This window comes from Callospermophilus lateralis, chromosome 15, assembly GCF_048772815.1.
Source record: "Callospermophilus lateralis isolate mCalLat2 chromosome 15, mCalLat2.hap1, whole genome shotgun sequence".
NCBI classification, from domain to species: Eukaryota; Metazoa; Chordata; class Mammalia; order Rodentia; family Sciuridae; genus Callospermophilus; species Callospermophilus lateralis.
In genome coordinates, this window is record NC_135319.1 from 59,263,243 (window position 1) to 59,280,629 (window position 17,387).

Consider the following 17,387-nt stretch of genomic DNA (forward strand, 5'->3'; position numbering starts at 1 on the left):
GCCTGAATGGCTGGAAAAGAGGGATAGGAGTCAAGTACCCCAGGTAACGGGGCATGGCATAAATAAAGGCTGGAAGTGGATGTTCACACTGTGTTTGACGAACAGTGACCAGGCCTGGCCTGATCATTGAAATAAAGGTTTTTGATTGGAAACAGTGGAGGTGAGGTCAGAAAGCTCCAATCCCACAGGTGTTCTGCTGCTGCAGAGCAAAAGGTCTGAAGAGGGTTGAGCAGCACCAGGATGGTTCTGAAGGCACACCATCAAGCTCCACTCCTGCCTTCATCCATCATGAGCTGTGGGATCCTGGTTGTCAGGCAAGCTCTCAGTGTCATGGTTGCCTCATTTCTAAGGTGATAAATGAGGAATTATTTTATTTATCACACAGGGTTGTGTAAATAACAAAAGAAATAATAGCCATCTAAAAGGCTAAGCACCCCTGTTTGGTAGCGCTCCTTCCATTATTAGCTATTAAGGAAGGGCAAAAAGTATTCTGTGCCTTGGAAAGCTTCCAATGTGCAGAATAGGCTGATGGAAGCTTTGAGCAGTTGCCTTTCACCTTTGTAGGGTTAAATACAGGATTTTAGAGGAATTGCCATGATTTCCAGTTTCTATACAGGAAGGCATAGAAAAGAGTATTTGGGGTGAAGCATTAAACAAGACTATTCTGTCTCCCTTATATCTCCAGTTCATAGACTTGAGGAATGATTATGTTCGAAAGACATTCAGAAATGATTTGGTCACAGTCATTGGAAGTGCCTTTAATAGCCAGAGAGAACTCTAATGTTGGTCAGTTGGAGGAAGTGAATTATTTGGCCAGAAGTAATTGGAAGTTTGTTTGCTTGCTTTTTTTCTTGGTTAATATTTTATATCATGTATCTAGAGGCTACTGTGCTGACAAGAATGAGAAAGAGGATTCAATCTAAATAACTCCAAGTGTAAAACAACTACTATGACTATTCCTAGAAGAATTGTAGTGCCTAACTACACTACATGGGTAGGGCTGATTCTCTTTTGGGGCACTTTGGATGGAAAAGAAATGTGGAACATAGCTCTCTATAAAAACAAGACTTCTGTTTGAATATTCTTTCTTGAAGCTTTTCTTTCTTTAATCACTTTTTAAGCTACAAATAACTAATTCATCTAGTAGGAAGTTTGAATTTTTACTAAGCTTGATATCTTTGTAAAGACAAGAATAAGTTACACTTCAGGCCCCACTTGGAAGAAACTGTATGAGCAATTTTATGGTATGTGTACTACATTATATAATAAACAACATCTTCAGAAGATAATATCACACCCACATTTTTGTTTATCACAATAAGTTTTATTTACTTGATTCTGAATATTATAGATGTTTCCATATCTGTTTTAGGGAGTATTCTTACATGAAATTTAAGTGTTTTCAAGAGTCAAGACTTAGAAATGCTAATAGTGAGTCTGTTGTAGCCTTCCAAATATGCCATGCATTTATTGATACCAATAGTTGTTAATTGTCCTGATGATATTTGTGCCTTATATAATGAAAGAGATGAACCTGTTAAAAGTATGACTGTAATATTTGAGGACATATAGCTCTCTGTTTCTTAGACTGTGTAGATTCTGAATGTGTGTACATGTCAAGTAATCTCAATAACTTGCTATTTGTAGCACAAATTAGTTCTATGCCACATATTCTAAGTATTAATCTTATAAGATTTCTTAGAATAGATCCAAAAGAATATCTAGAATTAAGTACTGCATAAATTAATTTTAAATAACCTTATTCTGGTTTATACACTTGGGAATTGCACTAATATGAATAGGGATCAAACAATCATTTCTGTTTAGTTCAGTTAGCTCCTGTCTGCATCCATTTTCTTCCTTGTCTTCTCCAAATTCAGTGCAATCATCCTTAACTTTCTCCCTGTTTTTATATACACTTCATCGGTGGTCATGTAGCCTGTTGCTAGTCCATTTATCCATCTGTATGGCTCCCTTTCCAGTGGCTGTCTGTAAATCACTATGACAGAAGTATGCTATTCAATTCAACTGGGTTCTCAGTGTTACATTTGGTTTGGTTTTTTAAATCCTCCTGTATAAGCCTGGAGAAATTCTCTCCCATTTCTCATAGCCATGAGAAAATTTAGCCATGATTCTAAATTTTATCAGTTATTTTATTTTATACTCAGGTAGCTGGGTATTGTCCCTTCTCCTAATGTAAATGCCTCTGGGGGGAAAACCCCTCCCCTGATTATACAGTTAGGATGCTACTGAGCCAGTCTCTGCCTCTGCCACTGCCATTAGGTGGCCATCTTTGTTGTATATCTGTGTCTTCACATGGCTTTCTCCCCATCTCTCCTTTTCTTATAGGGCCATAGTCATCTTAAGTTGATTATTACCTTCAAGGAACCTATTTCCAAATAAAGTCACATTCACAGGTACCAGGCTTTAGGACTTCAACATTTCTTTTTGATGAACACAATTCAATCCTTTACAGGCACTTAGAAGAAATCAGTGCAGTGCTTAACATGTAATACTTAACACTTAATGTGGCATGTTAAATAATGAAGGTAATGAGCAAAGTACAGAAAAATGAAATGCTCACATGATTGTCAAGTATGGGTATTATAAATGTCAACTTTTAAAAGCTAAATTTTTTAAATTTGGTTTTGTTAATGGCTAGTTTATTGTTTGGGTACTTCTAAAGTGAACTGTCTTCTTGTGTAAGTCCACGTATCTATGCTTATAACTTCAATTTCTAATTGCAGAAATCCTTCCCTTTTCTAATAAAAGGGAGTGCCCCATTTAAAACTTCAGTGTTTACAGGTAAAGAGGACTAAAGATTAATTAAGGAAATACTCTAAGGGAAATGGTGATCTACTAATTTGTAATCATCAAGTTCCAGTTAATTTCGTTGGCAGTACTGGTGATAAGCATCATTCTAACATTTTTAGGAAGTGTAGTAGAAAGTTCAAGTCAGGAGCAACAGTTCTTAACAAAACTTGATTTGTAAAAGGATATATGAATAGAGTACATCTGATTACTTCTCCTCTTTGAGTTTTTTTTTGGGGGGGATGGGCAATTTTCTCAATTTAGTAAATTAAAGTGACAATATATAAGTGATCTAATATCAAAGTCAACTCCTTCATAATTCAACAATATACATAACAAATGGACATCAATCTTGGTGACTTTTGTGCAAAATTCTTTGAAAACCTCTTCCCCTATTCACAGATACTTCTTGAGTTGTATATTATAGTCATCCCAACAAGCTAGAAAGGGAAAATATTGTCATTGACTGTCCACAGTATGAACTTCCTTGTTTAGCGTTATAGAAATAAATGTATTTCTCCTTAGGCAAATTGAGCCAGATCTGGTTCCCATAGCTGCAGTGTCCTTATTTTCAAATGTGCCCTCTCTTGTTGGAGCTGCTGTCTTTCAAAGGTGATGGGATGGTGAGCTCTCACCAACCTGTCCTTCAGGACCTCTTCCCAGACCAGGACCTAGGCTGCTGAAGCTGGCCATGGCAAGGCTGGAGCTGGCAGATAACACACTCCAAACCTGACTTCCTGAGGTCAGGCCAGCTAGCAGCACTCTCTATAAGTATGTGCACAGATAGCTTACCATTGAAGCCCACTTCTCTTAGGCCAGCACCCTAGACTCCTGGACAGAACGGGGAAATAGGTTCACTTTAAATATCATCACTAAGACTGGTGTTTGGAAGTCATAAGTGTGAGACCAAGTCTGATTTTGGGCAAATAGAAGAGAATGTTTTTGTTTAACATTCCTTTTCTCTTTGTTCAAAGACTTTCTCCATTGTGACAGAGGAGAAAGATCAAATTAAATCTTAACAAAGCAGAATAAATAGATAGCTTCTAACTCCCTGAGCTGTTTGATATGATGATGGTGATATCATTTGGTAGCTAAGCTTCTATATTTTATTCGCTGCCTAAAAATTAGAAATCATAAAACAATAAATTAAGACATTGCACTAAGGTATTCTGATTTTAAACTATCATCAAGACCTTAGAAGTGGTCAGTTATGGGATGTAGGAAACTTTTAAATTGTTATTGTCTATACATATTCATGAAAGCTATTCACTAGATCAGGAGTTAAGCAACTACAGCTCTAGTGTCAAAGTTTTATTAGAACACCGCCACATGCATTTGTTTACATGTTGTTTTTGTGAGCTTTTGCCCTACTTGGACAGAGTTGAATTGTTGCCACAGATGCCATATGGCCTTCAAGCCTAAAATATTTACTGTCTTTCCCTTTACAGATAATATTTGTCAACCCCTATAGTAGATAATGCTTCCAAGTTGCACAACCATATAACTGAAGATCTGGAAGGATCCTTTAAGATTACATGTCCCAGATCTGCAGTTTTATAGATAGGAAGATCAAGTCTCATGAAATGACGTGCTAAGGGTCTTACTATTGGCTAATGATTTTCTTTACCCTTTTTTTTTAATAAAGAGAAAATTTTTTGCTTGCAGTAGAATATAGTCACAAAATATTAATTTTATACTTCGGGGCACTTGCTTGCACTATTTAAGCACACAGCAATGCAAATTAATTCTCAGAAAGTAACTTTGTGGGCATTGGAATAAAATCTGAAAATGGAGGATGGAAATTTTGGCCTAAAAAACTGCTCCTCTGTGGAAAACACTTCTGTGGTGACTAGTTCAATGTTCACCAAACTTGGTTTCTTTTGGTCCTACTCAGTGTTGCCTGTGCAGCCAAGACCGTGTCTTTTACACTTTCCTTTTGTGCTCCTTACTGATCCCTCTTTTTCTGTTCACATAAACTTTTTCCAGATAGGGTAAAATATAGTTGATTATGGATAGGTTTACTAAATATATTATATTTTAGCCCGTCCTGTCTCCCTAAGTCTATTGGAGTTGTTTGGTTTTGTTTTTTTGTGGTTTTTTTTTTTGGGGGGGAGGGGTGGGCCTCTATCTGGGCATTGAACTCAGGGACATCAACCACTAAACCACATCCCCTTATTTAGATACAAGGTCTCCCTGAGTTGCTTAGTGCCTCACTTTTTGCTGAGGTTGGCTTTGAACTCATGATCCTCCTGTCTCAGATTCCCCAGCCATTGGGATTACAGGTGTGCACCACCATGCCTGGCCTACTCAATTGGGATTTTGAATGTTTGTAAAACTCTTTAGACTTATGCATACATTCATTTTAAAATTTCATCTGGAGAAGACCAGTTTAAGCTGTGACTGCCATATTTTGCTTATTTTCTTATACTCTCTTAGAGTGTAACTTTATTTTCAAATTAGGTGGGGGAAGGGGACACCCGACAGGGGAGTTAGACAATTAACTTTTGCCTCTGTGTATATACTAAAAGGAAATATTTGTTCTAGTATATTGACTTGATTCTTTTTGTTTCTGACTTTCCCATTTGCCACTAATATTCACAGCTTTGGGGATTATGCCATGTTGTCTTTATAACTGGTACATGGGACTAATTTCTTGACCACTCATAGTGTTCTTTTTTCAACTGGAGTTCTTGTCCCTTGATCAGGTTCCATTTAACACTTTATTAAATTTGGTATATTGCTGAATAATTGTTTCTTGTGGATAAGTCTCTACTCCCTGGTGTGATTTTAATTAATAGTCCTAGAGGGCAGGGATTATGACTTTACATATCCTTTGTAAAGATCCCTCCAGTAGAATCACAAGAAAGAATGCACAGAATCTGTCATAAAATGTGTCCAATATTTCAAGTTTTTTGATAAATATTTATGTGAATGCTTATTGTTTGCCATCCACTCTGCAAGGGATACATAATCAAATAGTAGATCCACTAGGCTTATATTGTAGTAGGCAGTTCAGACCAGTTAATCAAATAATCTAAGACACAGTGAAATGTGTTTTAAGAGAATTAAGTATAAGTTGCTACTTATGTATATGGTCCGAGTCTGTAGAGGATGACCCTCAGCAATTTTGAGGTGTCCAGGAAAGTGGTTTTATTGTTGTTGGTGGTGGTAGATACTGGGGATTGAACTCAGGGGCACTCGACCACTGAGCCACAATCCCAGCCGTTTTTTGTATTTTATTTAGATACAGGGTCTCACTGAGTTGCTTAGCACCTTGCTTTTGCTGAGACTGACTTTGAACTCTCTATCCTCCTGCCTCAGCCTCTCAAGCCACTGGGATTATAGGTCACCGTGCTCTGCTCAGGAAGCTGGTCTTTGAAACCAACCATTACCTAAAGGATTAACAAAGGTTGGCTAAACTTGCAGGGATGAGTAAGGGCAAAGGGATTATATAAGGATGTCCATTTGGAAGAAGACTCATCTATTTAGCCAGAGGGTAAAGAGGTTCACTACAGCGGAGTCATAGAGTTCAAGCAAGGGGCTATAGAAGTGGCAGGGATGGGATGGCATTATTAGATGTTTCGGTTTTATCTTCAAAACAAAGTTTTGGGGTTTTTTTAAACCAGGGAGCAGCATGACCAAATTTGTAGTTAAATCCTTTGTGCTCTGGAGAATGGTTTAGCAGACAAGAGCTTTAGGGAGATTACTTAATAGTCCATTGAGTAATGGTGGGTAGAGATGATAGCGATCTGAACCGGGAAGGCTAAGTGAAAGGACTCTAGAGACATTTGGCAGAGAAGAGTCCTTGAGAATTATAGGATTGTGTGGGTGGGGGAGAAGTACAAGAAAAAGAGACATAGTCAAGGACAATTGGAAATCCTTCAGTTCTCTATTCTCCTCCCATTCCTCTATCATTGATTTTAGGCAATAATTGATTTTGAGCTATAATGTTTATGGCCAGAAAATAAATACGCTTGGGCTCAGTAGGACACTTATGTTAAATTTTAATATTCTCTATAATCTCTATAGGAAGACTTTTAGATTACAGAGTGTAGTTCATATTTTAAAGATACTTTGTGTTGAAAGATTGAACAGAATATTTAGGTATATAAAATCATTTATGGTAATGAAAAACCCATTTGATTTAATATTTTAGGGAAATGTAAATATGTAATCATATTTTTGAAATGTTATGCCATTAAAATCAGTTAATTTTGATGATATATTTACTAAGCAAGAAAGGAATGTGAACTTTTCAGTATAGAACTATCCATCCATTGCCTATCCTTAACTGAAATAAAAACCCAGACATAAAATATAAAGTAATGAGTAGTTCCAAGGTTTATCAAGAACCATTTGTGATTCCCTGAAAGGATCTGGATCAATAATCAAGTGAATAAACAAGTTATGTTTTTTTGATCAGAGTCAGTTGATTAGTTCACTCCTAAATGTCATCTAGGCAGTTATTTCCCTCCCTCCCCTCATTCATTCTTTCCTCCTTTTCTTCCTCCTTCTCCTCCCTTCTTCTCCTTTTCCTCTCCTCCATGTTGTTTCAGAAAATGTTTGTAAGTTAATCTTTAAAAAAAAAAAACAGAACTTCCTTACCCTTAAATTCTTATGCTTAAGAAGTTCTCCTAAGATTCCTGGGAAAGCTGGGAATGGAACCACCATTTGACCCAGCTATTGCCCTTCTCGGACTATTCCCTGAAGACCTTAAAAGAGTGTACTACAGGAATACTGCCACATCAATGTTCATAGCAGCACAATTCACAATAGCTAGACTGTGGAACCAACCCTGATGCCCCTCAATAGATGAATGGATAAAAAAAAATGTGGCATTTATACACGATGGAGTACTACGCAGCACTAAAAAATGACAAAATCATGGAATTTGCAGGGATATGGATGGCATTAGAGCAGATTATGTTAAGTGAAGCTAGCCAATCCCTAAAAAACAAATGACAAATGTCTTCTTTGATATAATGAGAGCAACCAAGAACAGAGCAGGGAGGAAGAGCAGGAGGAAAAGATTAACATTAAATAGAGTCATGAGGTGGGAGGGAAAGGGAGAGAAAATGGAAATTGCATGGAAATGGAAGGAGACCCTCATTGATATACAAAATTACATATAAGAGAATTTGAGGGGGAAGGGAAAAAAAATAAGGAGAGAAATGAATTACAGTAGAAGGGGTAGAGAGAGAAGATGGGAGGGGAGGGGAGGGGGGATAGTAGAGGATAGGAAAGGTAGCAGAATACAACAGTTACTATTATGGCATTATGTAAAAATGTGGATGTGTAACCGATGTGATTCTGCAATCTTTGTAATGTTTTGAATAACCAATAAAAAAAAATTAAAAAAAAAGAAGTTCTCCTAAGAGGTTTAAATAAAGTTCAACTGACACCTTTGTTTTGATATTGGTACAACCGAAAATCAGCTCTGTGATTATGAATTTGCCACTTCTTGGGATCTTGGTTTCTTTATCTGTAAAATGAGAAGACTGAAGTAGATTAGTGATAAGGGGACTCCCAGCTAGGATTCTTTTATCCTGCCTTTTCTTTTTCCTGGTCTTATATATTTAGTTGTTCTGGGTGAGCCTTTGCTTGATGGTCCCACTGGTATGTTTTCAGAGTTATCCTCATCTTGAGGCTTCAACAGTTAGTTCTTGTACCCACTGGCAGGACCAAGGGATAATAGAGAAGTAACAGGAAAGCAGCCACAGGGCAGAGAGAGAGGCCACATTAGCAGCTGAAAGTTCCATGTCTGAAAATTTAGAATCTACACATAGCTCTATTGCTCTTTGTAACATTCTCCCTTGCCACTGCTTTTGTTACTATTTTTTTAAGAAGAAAAAATTATTGCTTGTTTTTTTAAAATTTTTGTATGTACTTTATTTATAGGGCTAGGAGAAGTGGGTTGGTTGCTGAAGAGGGGAGGAAAAAATCACACAACATTTCACTACAAACTATGCTGCCTCTAGGATACAAAGCACAGATTTCCTTACAAACAGTGAGAACACGCCCCCCCCTCCACAGTTGCAGACACACATGGCAACCCCACCTCACATCCTTCTGTAATAAAAATTTAGACATGAAATATAAAGTAATGAGAATGTGCTATGTAGCATATTTGTGATCCCCCTTCAATTGCTAATATATATCCTACTATCCACCCTTAAGTTTATTTTTCTTCTGAGAATGCTAATTAACTCCACTTACTGCTAATCACCAATCACATTCATGCTCCTAGGACTTTATTAGCTGTTATTCTTTTAAAAAATACATTTAAAATAAGTTCAGGTACAAAATAGAAAAATATCAAGTCATGTGTATATATTGTAGTATATATAGTAATATCATCCATTGCATATTTTAAATACAGTATAAATTAGGTGACTTTTCTATATTGCTCTATTCAGTTTCTAGATGAAGACATGATGACTAATCCTGCTATAAAATAATTTGACCTGACTTGTTTTCTTTTACTTATTGTAATTTCTGTGTCTCACTGAAGTTGATCCCAATTGGAAACTGACATATAGTTTTGCAAAATTGTATTTAGAGGACTACAAAAAATGTGATCATTTAATGTTGTTTCAGAAAATGAATTGTTCCTGCTGTGATATTAAAGTCGCAAAATGTTTTACTTATGTCTGCTTTAACATAAGTTTAATTATAAAAAGAATAGTTTTAAAACTGCCTTAGTCTACTTTTTGGTAGAATTTCTGCTGGAATACAGAACCAGTGGTTGTTGCATTTATTGGTTTGCCTCTAGGCTCATATCCACAATCTAGCACTCTGATAATAAGGTGATTTCTATTAGTAGGAAATAAAGCAAATACTTGACATTAACTTTCAATTGTTTAGCCATCCCTACTCTGGTTCCTGCAAAGGAGACAATGATGGAATTGCAAATTTTATTTTTCTTTCTGAAACATCAGATTGAAAGTTGCCTTTTACAACTTTCCCTTTAGAATGTTCTTTTAAACTTTTGTTTCACCAGTGAAGAGTGCATTGATTCGCCTACTATCCTGGGATTACTGGATTACAATCTTTTAAGGAAGGGAAGGGCCGGATCTAATTTATGTTTAGCAAAATTATGGTTGTAGAAATTTGTGAGTGCGTGGAATGTAATAGAATAGGATTGAATGACTGAGGAATGCAGCTTTAATGCAAGCTTTTGAATGAGTGTTTTTTTGCAATGAATGGTCTCTTGTAAATCTCAAAGTCCACTAGAAAGAGTGCTGGGGTTTTTTGTTTGTTTTGACCCTTGCAAACAGCAATAAATCTTTTCCACTTACCCTTCCCCTCACCCCTATCTCCACAACGTTCCAGTTACTTAGAATTGTCAACTCTCAGGATCACTGGACCCATCCAACTCTAACAAGTTCGTTAGTGGTTTTTAAATAAGGTCCAAATCCAGGGATGTTTTCGTCCCCACTGCCGCCCAGGTGGGACTGATTTCGGGAAAAGGCAGCAAAGGAGACAAATTTTGCTGGCTGACTCAAGTCTCATCTGTGACGATTGCTTTTAAACCCGCCAGGAAAAATATACTAGTCATTGTTGTGATGAAAACAACAGGGAGGGGGTAGGGAATATAAAAAGAACTGAGATAAAATTTGGCCAAAGCTAGGAGCCACGCGCGAGCCACCTCTGCAGGACAGGCGAGGCGATCTCAGCACCTGCGAGGAGCCGGGGCAGGCGGGCGTGGCCTGCGGGCGTGGCGGCGGTGGGCGTGGCTCGGCGGCGGTGGGCGTGGCCGGCCGCGGGCGGGAGGTGCCGGCAGTTGAAAGTGGGTGGAGTTGCCCTTGGAGGCGGCACCGGCCCTGGGCCCCGAGGCCCGCCGCGCCCTATCGGGCCCGAGCCGAGTGGCCCCGCGGAGCCGGCGCGCTCTCGCCTGCAGGGGGAGGGCGGACTGGCGCTGGGACCGGCCAGGCCGCGGCGAGCGCTGTTTCTCTTTCACTTTCCTTCGTTCCGAGGCCGTCGCGCTGGCGGACAAGGAGCTGCGGTGGTGGCGGCTGGGTAGGTACCGGGCGGGCTTGGGGAGGGGCCGGGACACTGGCGGCCCCCGCGCTCCCCGCCCAAGTTTGCGCCGGGGCGGGAGCGGCACCTCTAGACACCTGCCGCGGCCGGCCCCGCCTGAAGTCGGGGAGCCCCTTGGGGGCGGGTACGGCCGGCTGAGGTCTGGGGTCCTCGGGCCGTGCCCTCCCCTCCAGGAAGGAGAGGCGGCCAGCTGCCGGCGCCCGGCTCCCAGGGAGGCGGCTGGTCCTGCCCGGGCAGACCCGGCCCGGCTCGAGCGGCGCATCGGCTGGGCCCGGGCCCGCGCACCTGCCGAGCGGGCGGACGTGTGCCTGAACCGCACGGATCTGTGCGCCCGGTCTTGGCGGAGGAGGCGGAAAAGTTCCCTCCCGCCCCTGCCCCGTCACTGCAAGGACTTGCTTCCTTTAACTGTCGCGTTGACAGGGCTCGGTGCCTTAGGATCATAATACGACCCAGGTCGGGACAGAGCATTTCCTCTTTCAGAGGACTTTCTCTTACTTTTGAAGCTTCAAGGCAAATCGGTGGAAAAGGCAGGGCAGTTCATCCCAAGGTGAGGAAGGGGAGCTGAGACCCAGGGACGGCTATTAAATGCTTCTCTGAAGGTCATACAAGGCTAAGGGCCAGAACCCTGGTGTCCTGGTTAATTACACTTTCTTTCTGTTACACCCTCAACACTATTTCCTGAGCGGATAGGATGATTACACGCGGAACCTATTCCCTGAACATTTGCAATGGGTACGTGTTGAGGGAATGATGCCTTTTACTTTTCCTGTTACTTCATACTTGCCAATGCGTTAACAGTTAAGATGGGGCAAAGTTCCTGTTTACAGAATGAATTTAGGAAAATCAGCACCTAATTTCATGTTGTGTTTTCTAAGAGGACACCTTCCTTGTAAGAAACTAAAAACTTTTAAAAACTAATTTAATTGCATGCTAACTCTGCTAAAGATTGTGAGGAAAAAATAATGACATTTATTCAGTTTTACCGTGTGCTAACTAGCTCTTTGTATAGTGTCTCATTTAATCTTCACCACTTTGGGAGGCTGACACTCATTTTCATTTTACAGTTAAAAAAAAAAAAAAAAAGCCCTGAAACTTAGAAAGTAACAGTGCTTAAGCTATATACTTACTAAATGTTACCAGTTTCTATTGAGGATATTTCAGTCTAATAGAGGAGATAAAGAAAGAATATAACTAAAAAGGGAAATTAATATAGAAAATAAGGGTTAAAAGGAAGGAGAGATACATTGAGGATGGCATTGGAGAAGGGTTTTGAGGGTTGTGTAGGAATGCAGAAGAAAGGAAGGCTTTTAGTAGAGACTGCAGAGACTGGTGAAGGGAAGTGATCCCTTCATTTGCCTTAAGAAAGTTGTTGAAGGATATGTTATGTGTGTGTGTGGGTGGAGGATTGTGTTATGTGACAGAGCAACTTAAAGATTTTTTCTGTTTGTAAAGAGGAGACACTGACATTCTTTTGAGATGAAGACTCGATTGTAGGAGATATAATAAAATAAATCTGACAGCAGAATATAAGATGGGCTGTAGGTGGAGAGATACTATACAAATAGAGTGGAAAATGGAAATAGGAACATTCTGATTGGGAGAAAAATGAATTTGGTTTTGAATCTTTTAACTTGTAATGACAGGAACTCCTGAAAGAGCAGTCAACAGATTAACAACTAACCTGGAGTGATTACATGGATGCCCTCCACCTTTTCATGCATTTGAAGTTAAAATGCATTACTGAATCAGAGTTAATAGCTTTGTGTGTCATTAGTATGAGGTGAGAATTGGAATTCCAAGATTGGATAAATTTGTTATTATTCTGAATTAAAGTATAGCAGATTTGCAGGTTAACTGCATAGTAAAGGAAATGTTCTATTCACATTTGAATCATGCAATATTTTCTGTTAGAATAATGATTTTAATATGGTATGAAGAATTTGACACCTTTTTCTCTCATCTTCTTATAATGATTATGGAAACAGATATGGCAAAGCAGAGCTCCCGAAAGGAGTGATGATCAGCGATCTCATGATAAATCTGGATATTAGTTCTCATGCCTCGGGACATCCTATTGGGAACACCACACCAGCTCCTGGGATCAGACTTTCATCCACTTAGTACCCCTGTTTGTCTGAGCTACTAAAGCCAGCTAACTACTAATGGCTACCCAAAGGAAACATTTGGTGAAAGATTTCAATCCTTACATTACCTGCTATATCTGTAAAGGTTATCTGATCAAGCCAACTACAGTGACAGAATGCCTCCATACTTGTAAGTATTCTTTATGTCATCTAAAAAATTGTACCTATACCTATATTTGTTCTTTTAAAACTGCCATGTTTTGTTTTTATAAAAATTTAACTTTTTAAAAAAGGAATTCTAAGAGTTATCTTTGAATGGATTTTCAGATTATTTGTCATTGAGATATCAGTGGCATGTAATTTTTCTGTTATTTGAATCTCAATACATAGTGGATTTTTATTAAAATACAAAATGTTCTAAAAATCAGAAGCATACTATTGATTATGACTTTTTTAAAAAGTGACCTATTTTAGATTTTTATTTTAAAAAATTGTGCTGAAGGAATTAATGTGCTCAGAGATTTTGTTAGACTTTTCATACTTCACCTCATTGGGTGATTCCTAGACAGGCAGTGCCTTTATGAGTATACCCTGGGAACTTATAAGAAATGCAGGTTATTGGCCCCACTCTAGACTTTCTGAATGAGAAACTCCAAGAGTGGGCCCAGCAGTCTGTGTTTTATATGTATCTATTATAAATTATATATTCATATATAATTTAGGATAGATACAGTGGTAGTATGATTTGGAATATAAAATTAAGTTATATGATATAAAATTAAGTTAAATGACCAAATGGGAAAGGCAATAATAAATATTAAATGACATTGTGATATCCTATAATATTTTTAGATCTTGAGTTAGTTTTATTAAAAAAATTTATTAAAATAATGTTGCACAAAGACTACAATTGTGTAACACTATAATTAAAGAATGAGTAAACACTAGTTCTTGTTATGAAAACTTGTAAGAAACCTAAAGATTTTGGTGTTACTATCCAAGTGAGAAATATATAAGTGAAGCTTTATTGTTGATGAACAAAACCAGAGATGGAATCTATGCTCCAGACTATGTAGTCAAGTGAAGAAAGAGTAAATGAGTTAATAAACTTATGAAACAAATTCATATGCTATAAGTGTAATGAAGATAATGACACAGGGTGATGTAATAGATATTGGTGCAGAGTGGAATCTACTCTAATTCAGAAGGAATTAGAATGCTTCTGAAATTCCTAAAGCCATAGACTCTATGGATCAGATGCCCTTGGGCCTGGCTTCAGTAAAGATGCCGAGGGCTTCATTGCTATGGAAGGCAGGGGTCATCCTCACTTTGATGTGGATACACAAAGCTATTTCAGCCTTCTCTCAAATTACTATGCAAACACATTTCAACTAAATTTCTCTTCCTCAAGCCAGATAGATTGTTGCTTTTCCATTTTCCATAGAAATTCTGGAGCTAACACTGCCTGACTGCCCTGTGATTATAGAAGGAAGAACCAAAGGCCAAGCAGAATGGTGCCTACAGCACTCTAGCTATGTGGAAGAAAGAAAAAGGGACAAACCTTCCCCATACACACATACATGGAAGAAGCCCCGGTGCAGTGATACAATTCTATAATCCCAGTGAGAAGGATGAGACAGGAGGGTCACAAATTCAAGGCCAGTTTGGGTAACTTAGTGAGACCTTCTCTCAAAATAAAAATTTTAAAAAGGCTAGGGATATATGTCAGTGGTAGAGCACCCCTAGGTTCAATCTCCAGTATTGCAAGGGAAAAAAAGGAAGGAAGGAAGGAAAGGAGGGAGGGAGGGAGGGATGGACAGACAGAGGGAGGGACAGAAATGGTGGGGCACCTATGTCCCAGGTCCCTGGCAAGGAGATGCAAAACATCATAGAAGTCACACCTAATATCAGTCCTAATATAGGACTCCCACTCCTAATATCACTTCCCTTATATAGGTCAAGACATTTAATAAATAGATAAAACTTTAAAATGAATTTTAAATTTTCAAACACAAGTGATCACTTAATGCTAGATGAACTAAATCTACATTAATCATGGTGAGATAATTTTAATAACCTGGTCTAAAGGAAAAAACTGTTCACACAAATAATGTCTTAATTTTTAAAATAAACAATTCCATGTCAGGCACTTTTCTAGTAACAGGGGGTAGAGTGGTAAATAAGGTAAATTTGGAACTTATGCTCTAACAAGCAAACTTTTCATAAACCAAGAAGAGATTCTGACACATGTAGTATTTGGATATATCTTTCTTTTCTATGTGTACTCATCTATTCTGAGACTTCAGCTAACTATGCTGATGTCTCCTAAATCTTTCTGTCTTATAGCTGTCTTCTCTTGGCTTTAGAATCCCAATTGAATGTCCTAAGCCCACTTGAAACACAGCATATCTAAAAATGGACAAGTGGGATACTAACATTGAATTGTAGCAAAACTGTGACAGTCCTGTCTGGTCTCTCTCTTTGATATTTCTCAAGACTGTCCCATCAGTTCTATCCCTCTGTTACTGTTCTCTTTTGGACACTCCTTACTTCTCACCAGAACCACTGCAGCACATTCTTAACCTGTGTCAGAGTGGTGGTACTTAAAAATGCTTACTATCTCTATCACTGTGACTTTTGAGCCTACCCCAAAATTTTATAAAGTACTTTCTTGCCCTTAAAACTACTTAGCTGTGATTGGTTTCTGCCCGTCTCTTTCTGCCACACCACTTGACACACACATATGCAGATACTTAGTTCAGCTGTTTATACTGTGCTTGGAGAGAACTACTTTTCCTCTGGGCCCAGCTAACAGTTAACCATCTTTTAAAACTCATCCCCCCAAAGATGTGCAACCCACTTGCTTCCAAGACAGATTTGGGTGAAATGTCTTCTTGGTATCTTGGATTTGAGTACTCAGTAAAAGCTTAAATTAACAAATGAATGACTAATAAATTATTATTTCATTGTGTTTTTTTCTTTCGAAAATTTTAATGCAGTAGTAGATAATCTGAAAGGCATGTAAGCAGTGTTGGTTAGGAATTATAATTTTAGAAATACTGTCTTGGAGAATCTATATAGGTGTCTTATGGGTCTCAGGAAAAGGGAAAGACTCTGGGGACTAGAAATAGGTGGTCCTAGATTAAGGGATGTTCCATCTCTTGCACCAGAATCCTGAGAAATTTTCTGAAGCTGCATAGAGTGTTTGCTGGTGATTGTATAGGTTGTTGACTTAAAATGAAAGACTTTTCACTTAAACTAAGGACAAAGGAGCTTTGTTCAGGCAACTCAAATGTGATGAATGCTGTGCATTGGTTCTTAACCCTTTTGTGAACAGAGGCCCCTTTAGGAGTCTGATGAGTCTTTGCTCAGCACAAAGTATATTTATAGACATGAAATTCTGTGGTACAGGAAAGAAAAGCTTTCTGTCCTTTCAGAGATTATGGCAGTAATCCCTTACCACAGAATGAATTCTTTGGAAAAATACATTATTGTATTTATTTTTTTTTATTTATACAAAGAAGAAGGTTCATTGATAAATATAGTTGATGTTACAATTAGAAGACCTGGATATTTTATGTGGCCATGTGTAAGAGTGAAGGAATAACTTAATCATATGATGGCAAAATTGAAACTTAATTGTTTTTGAATAAGGACTTAAATACACAAGTATTAAGGCGCAGAGAACTCATGATTATTTGAAATTTAGCATTTAAAACTCTTATGCTACATACCCTTGCTACTCAAAGAGCAGTCTTCAGGCCGGCAGCATCTACTAGCAACAGCATCACCTGGGAACTTATTAGAAGTGCAAATTCTTGAACTTCACCATAGACCTACTGAATCATTCTCTCTGGGGAGACGGCCAGAAATCTGTAATAACAAACCCTCCTGGTGACTCTGTGGTTTACTGAAGTTGAAGAAGCACTGCTCTGGACCAGACATTTATATTACTGACATCTCTGAAACTGGGCATTGTACTTTTAATCATACATAGTTAAAATGAGTGCTAATGAAAGATTAAAATAGCAGCTATTGTTTATTGAATGTTTCTTATGGGTTTTCTATTGTCTTATTTAATCTAACAAAGAGCCCTCTAACTAGATGGTATTATTTAATCATTCAATAAATGTTTATTAGCACCTACATGTCATGTGTCAGTATTTTCTAGCCATATTCTAGGAACACAGCAGTAAACACAATAGGCATAGTCTGAACTTTCTAGAACCTGTGTTCTGACAGGAAAGACAGTAAGCAAGTAAAGAATGTAATTTTAGATTTTGTATATAACAAATGCTATGAGGAAATGAAGCAGAGAAAAATCTTTCTTGGGAGTTGCTATTTGAGAAGACACTAAAATAATAGAAGGAAGTAAGCTACATAAAGGTTTGAGGGAAGAGTACTTCACATTCTTATTCCAAATTTTTTTCAGAGACAAGATTGAATAATGTT

At 38.3% G+C, this 17,387-nt stretch overlaps 1 protein-coding gene across 4 annotated transcripts in view; it reads left to right on the forward strand.

Moving 5' to 3' along the window:
- The window catches only part of Pcgf5 (polycomb group ring finger 5), a 124,086-nt gene that overhangs the window by 44,184 nt on the left and 62,515 nt on the right, over positions 1-17,387 (forward strand). For 3 of the 4 annotated variants that reach the window (XM_076834550.1, XM_076834548.1, XM_076834551.1), the window contains exons 1-2: positions 10,681-10,830; positions 12,837-13,125. In XM_076834550.1, coding sequence (XP_076690665.1) covers positions 13,014-13,125 — 112 coding nt within the window. In that variant the 5' untranslated portion in view covers positions 10,681-10,830; positions 12,837-13,013. Of the gene's footprint in view, positions 1-10,680; positions 10,831-12,836; positions 13,126-17,387 lie in introns of those variants that run through there. The other variant, XM_076834549.1, reaches the window with a different exon arrangement.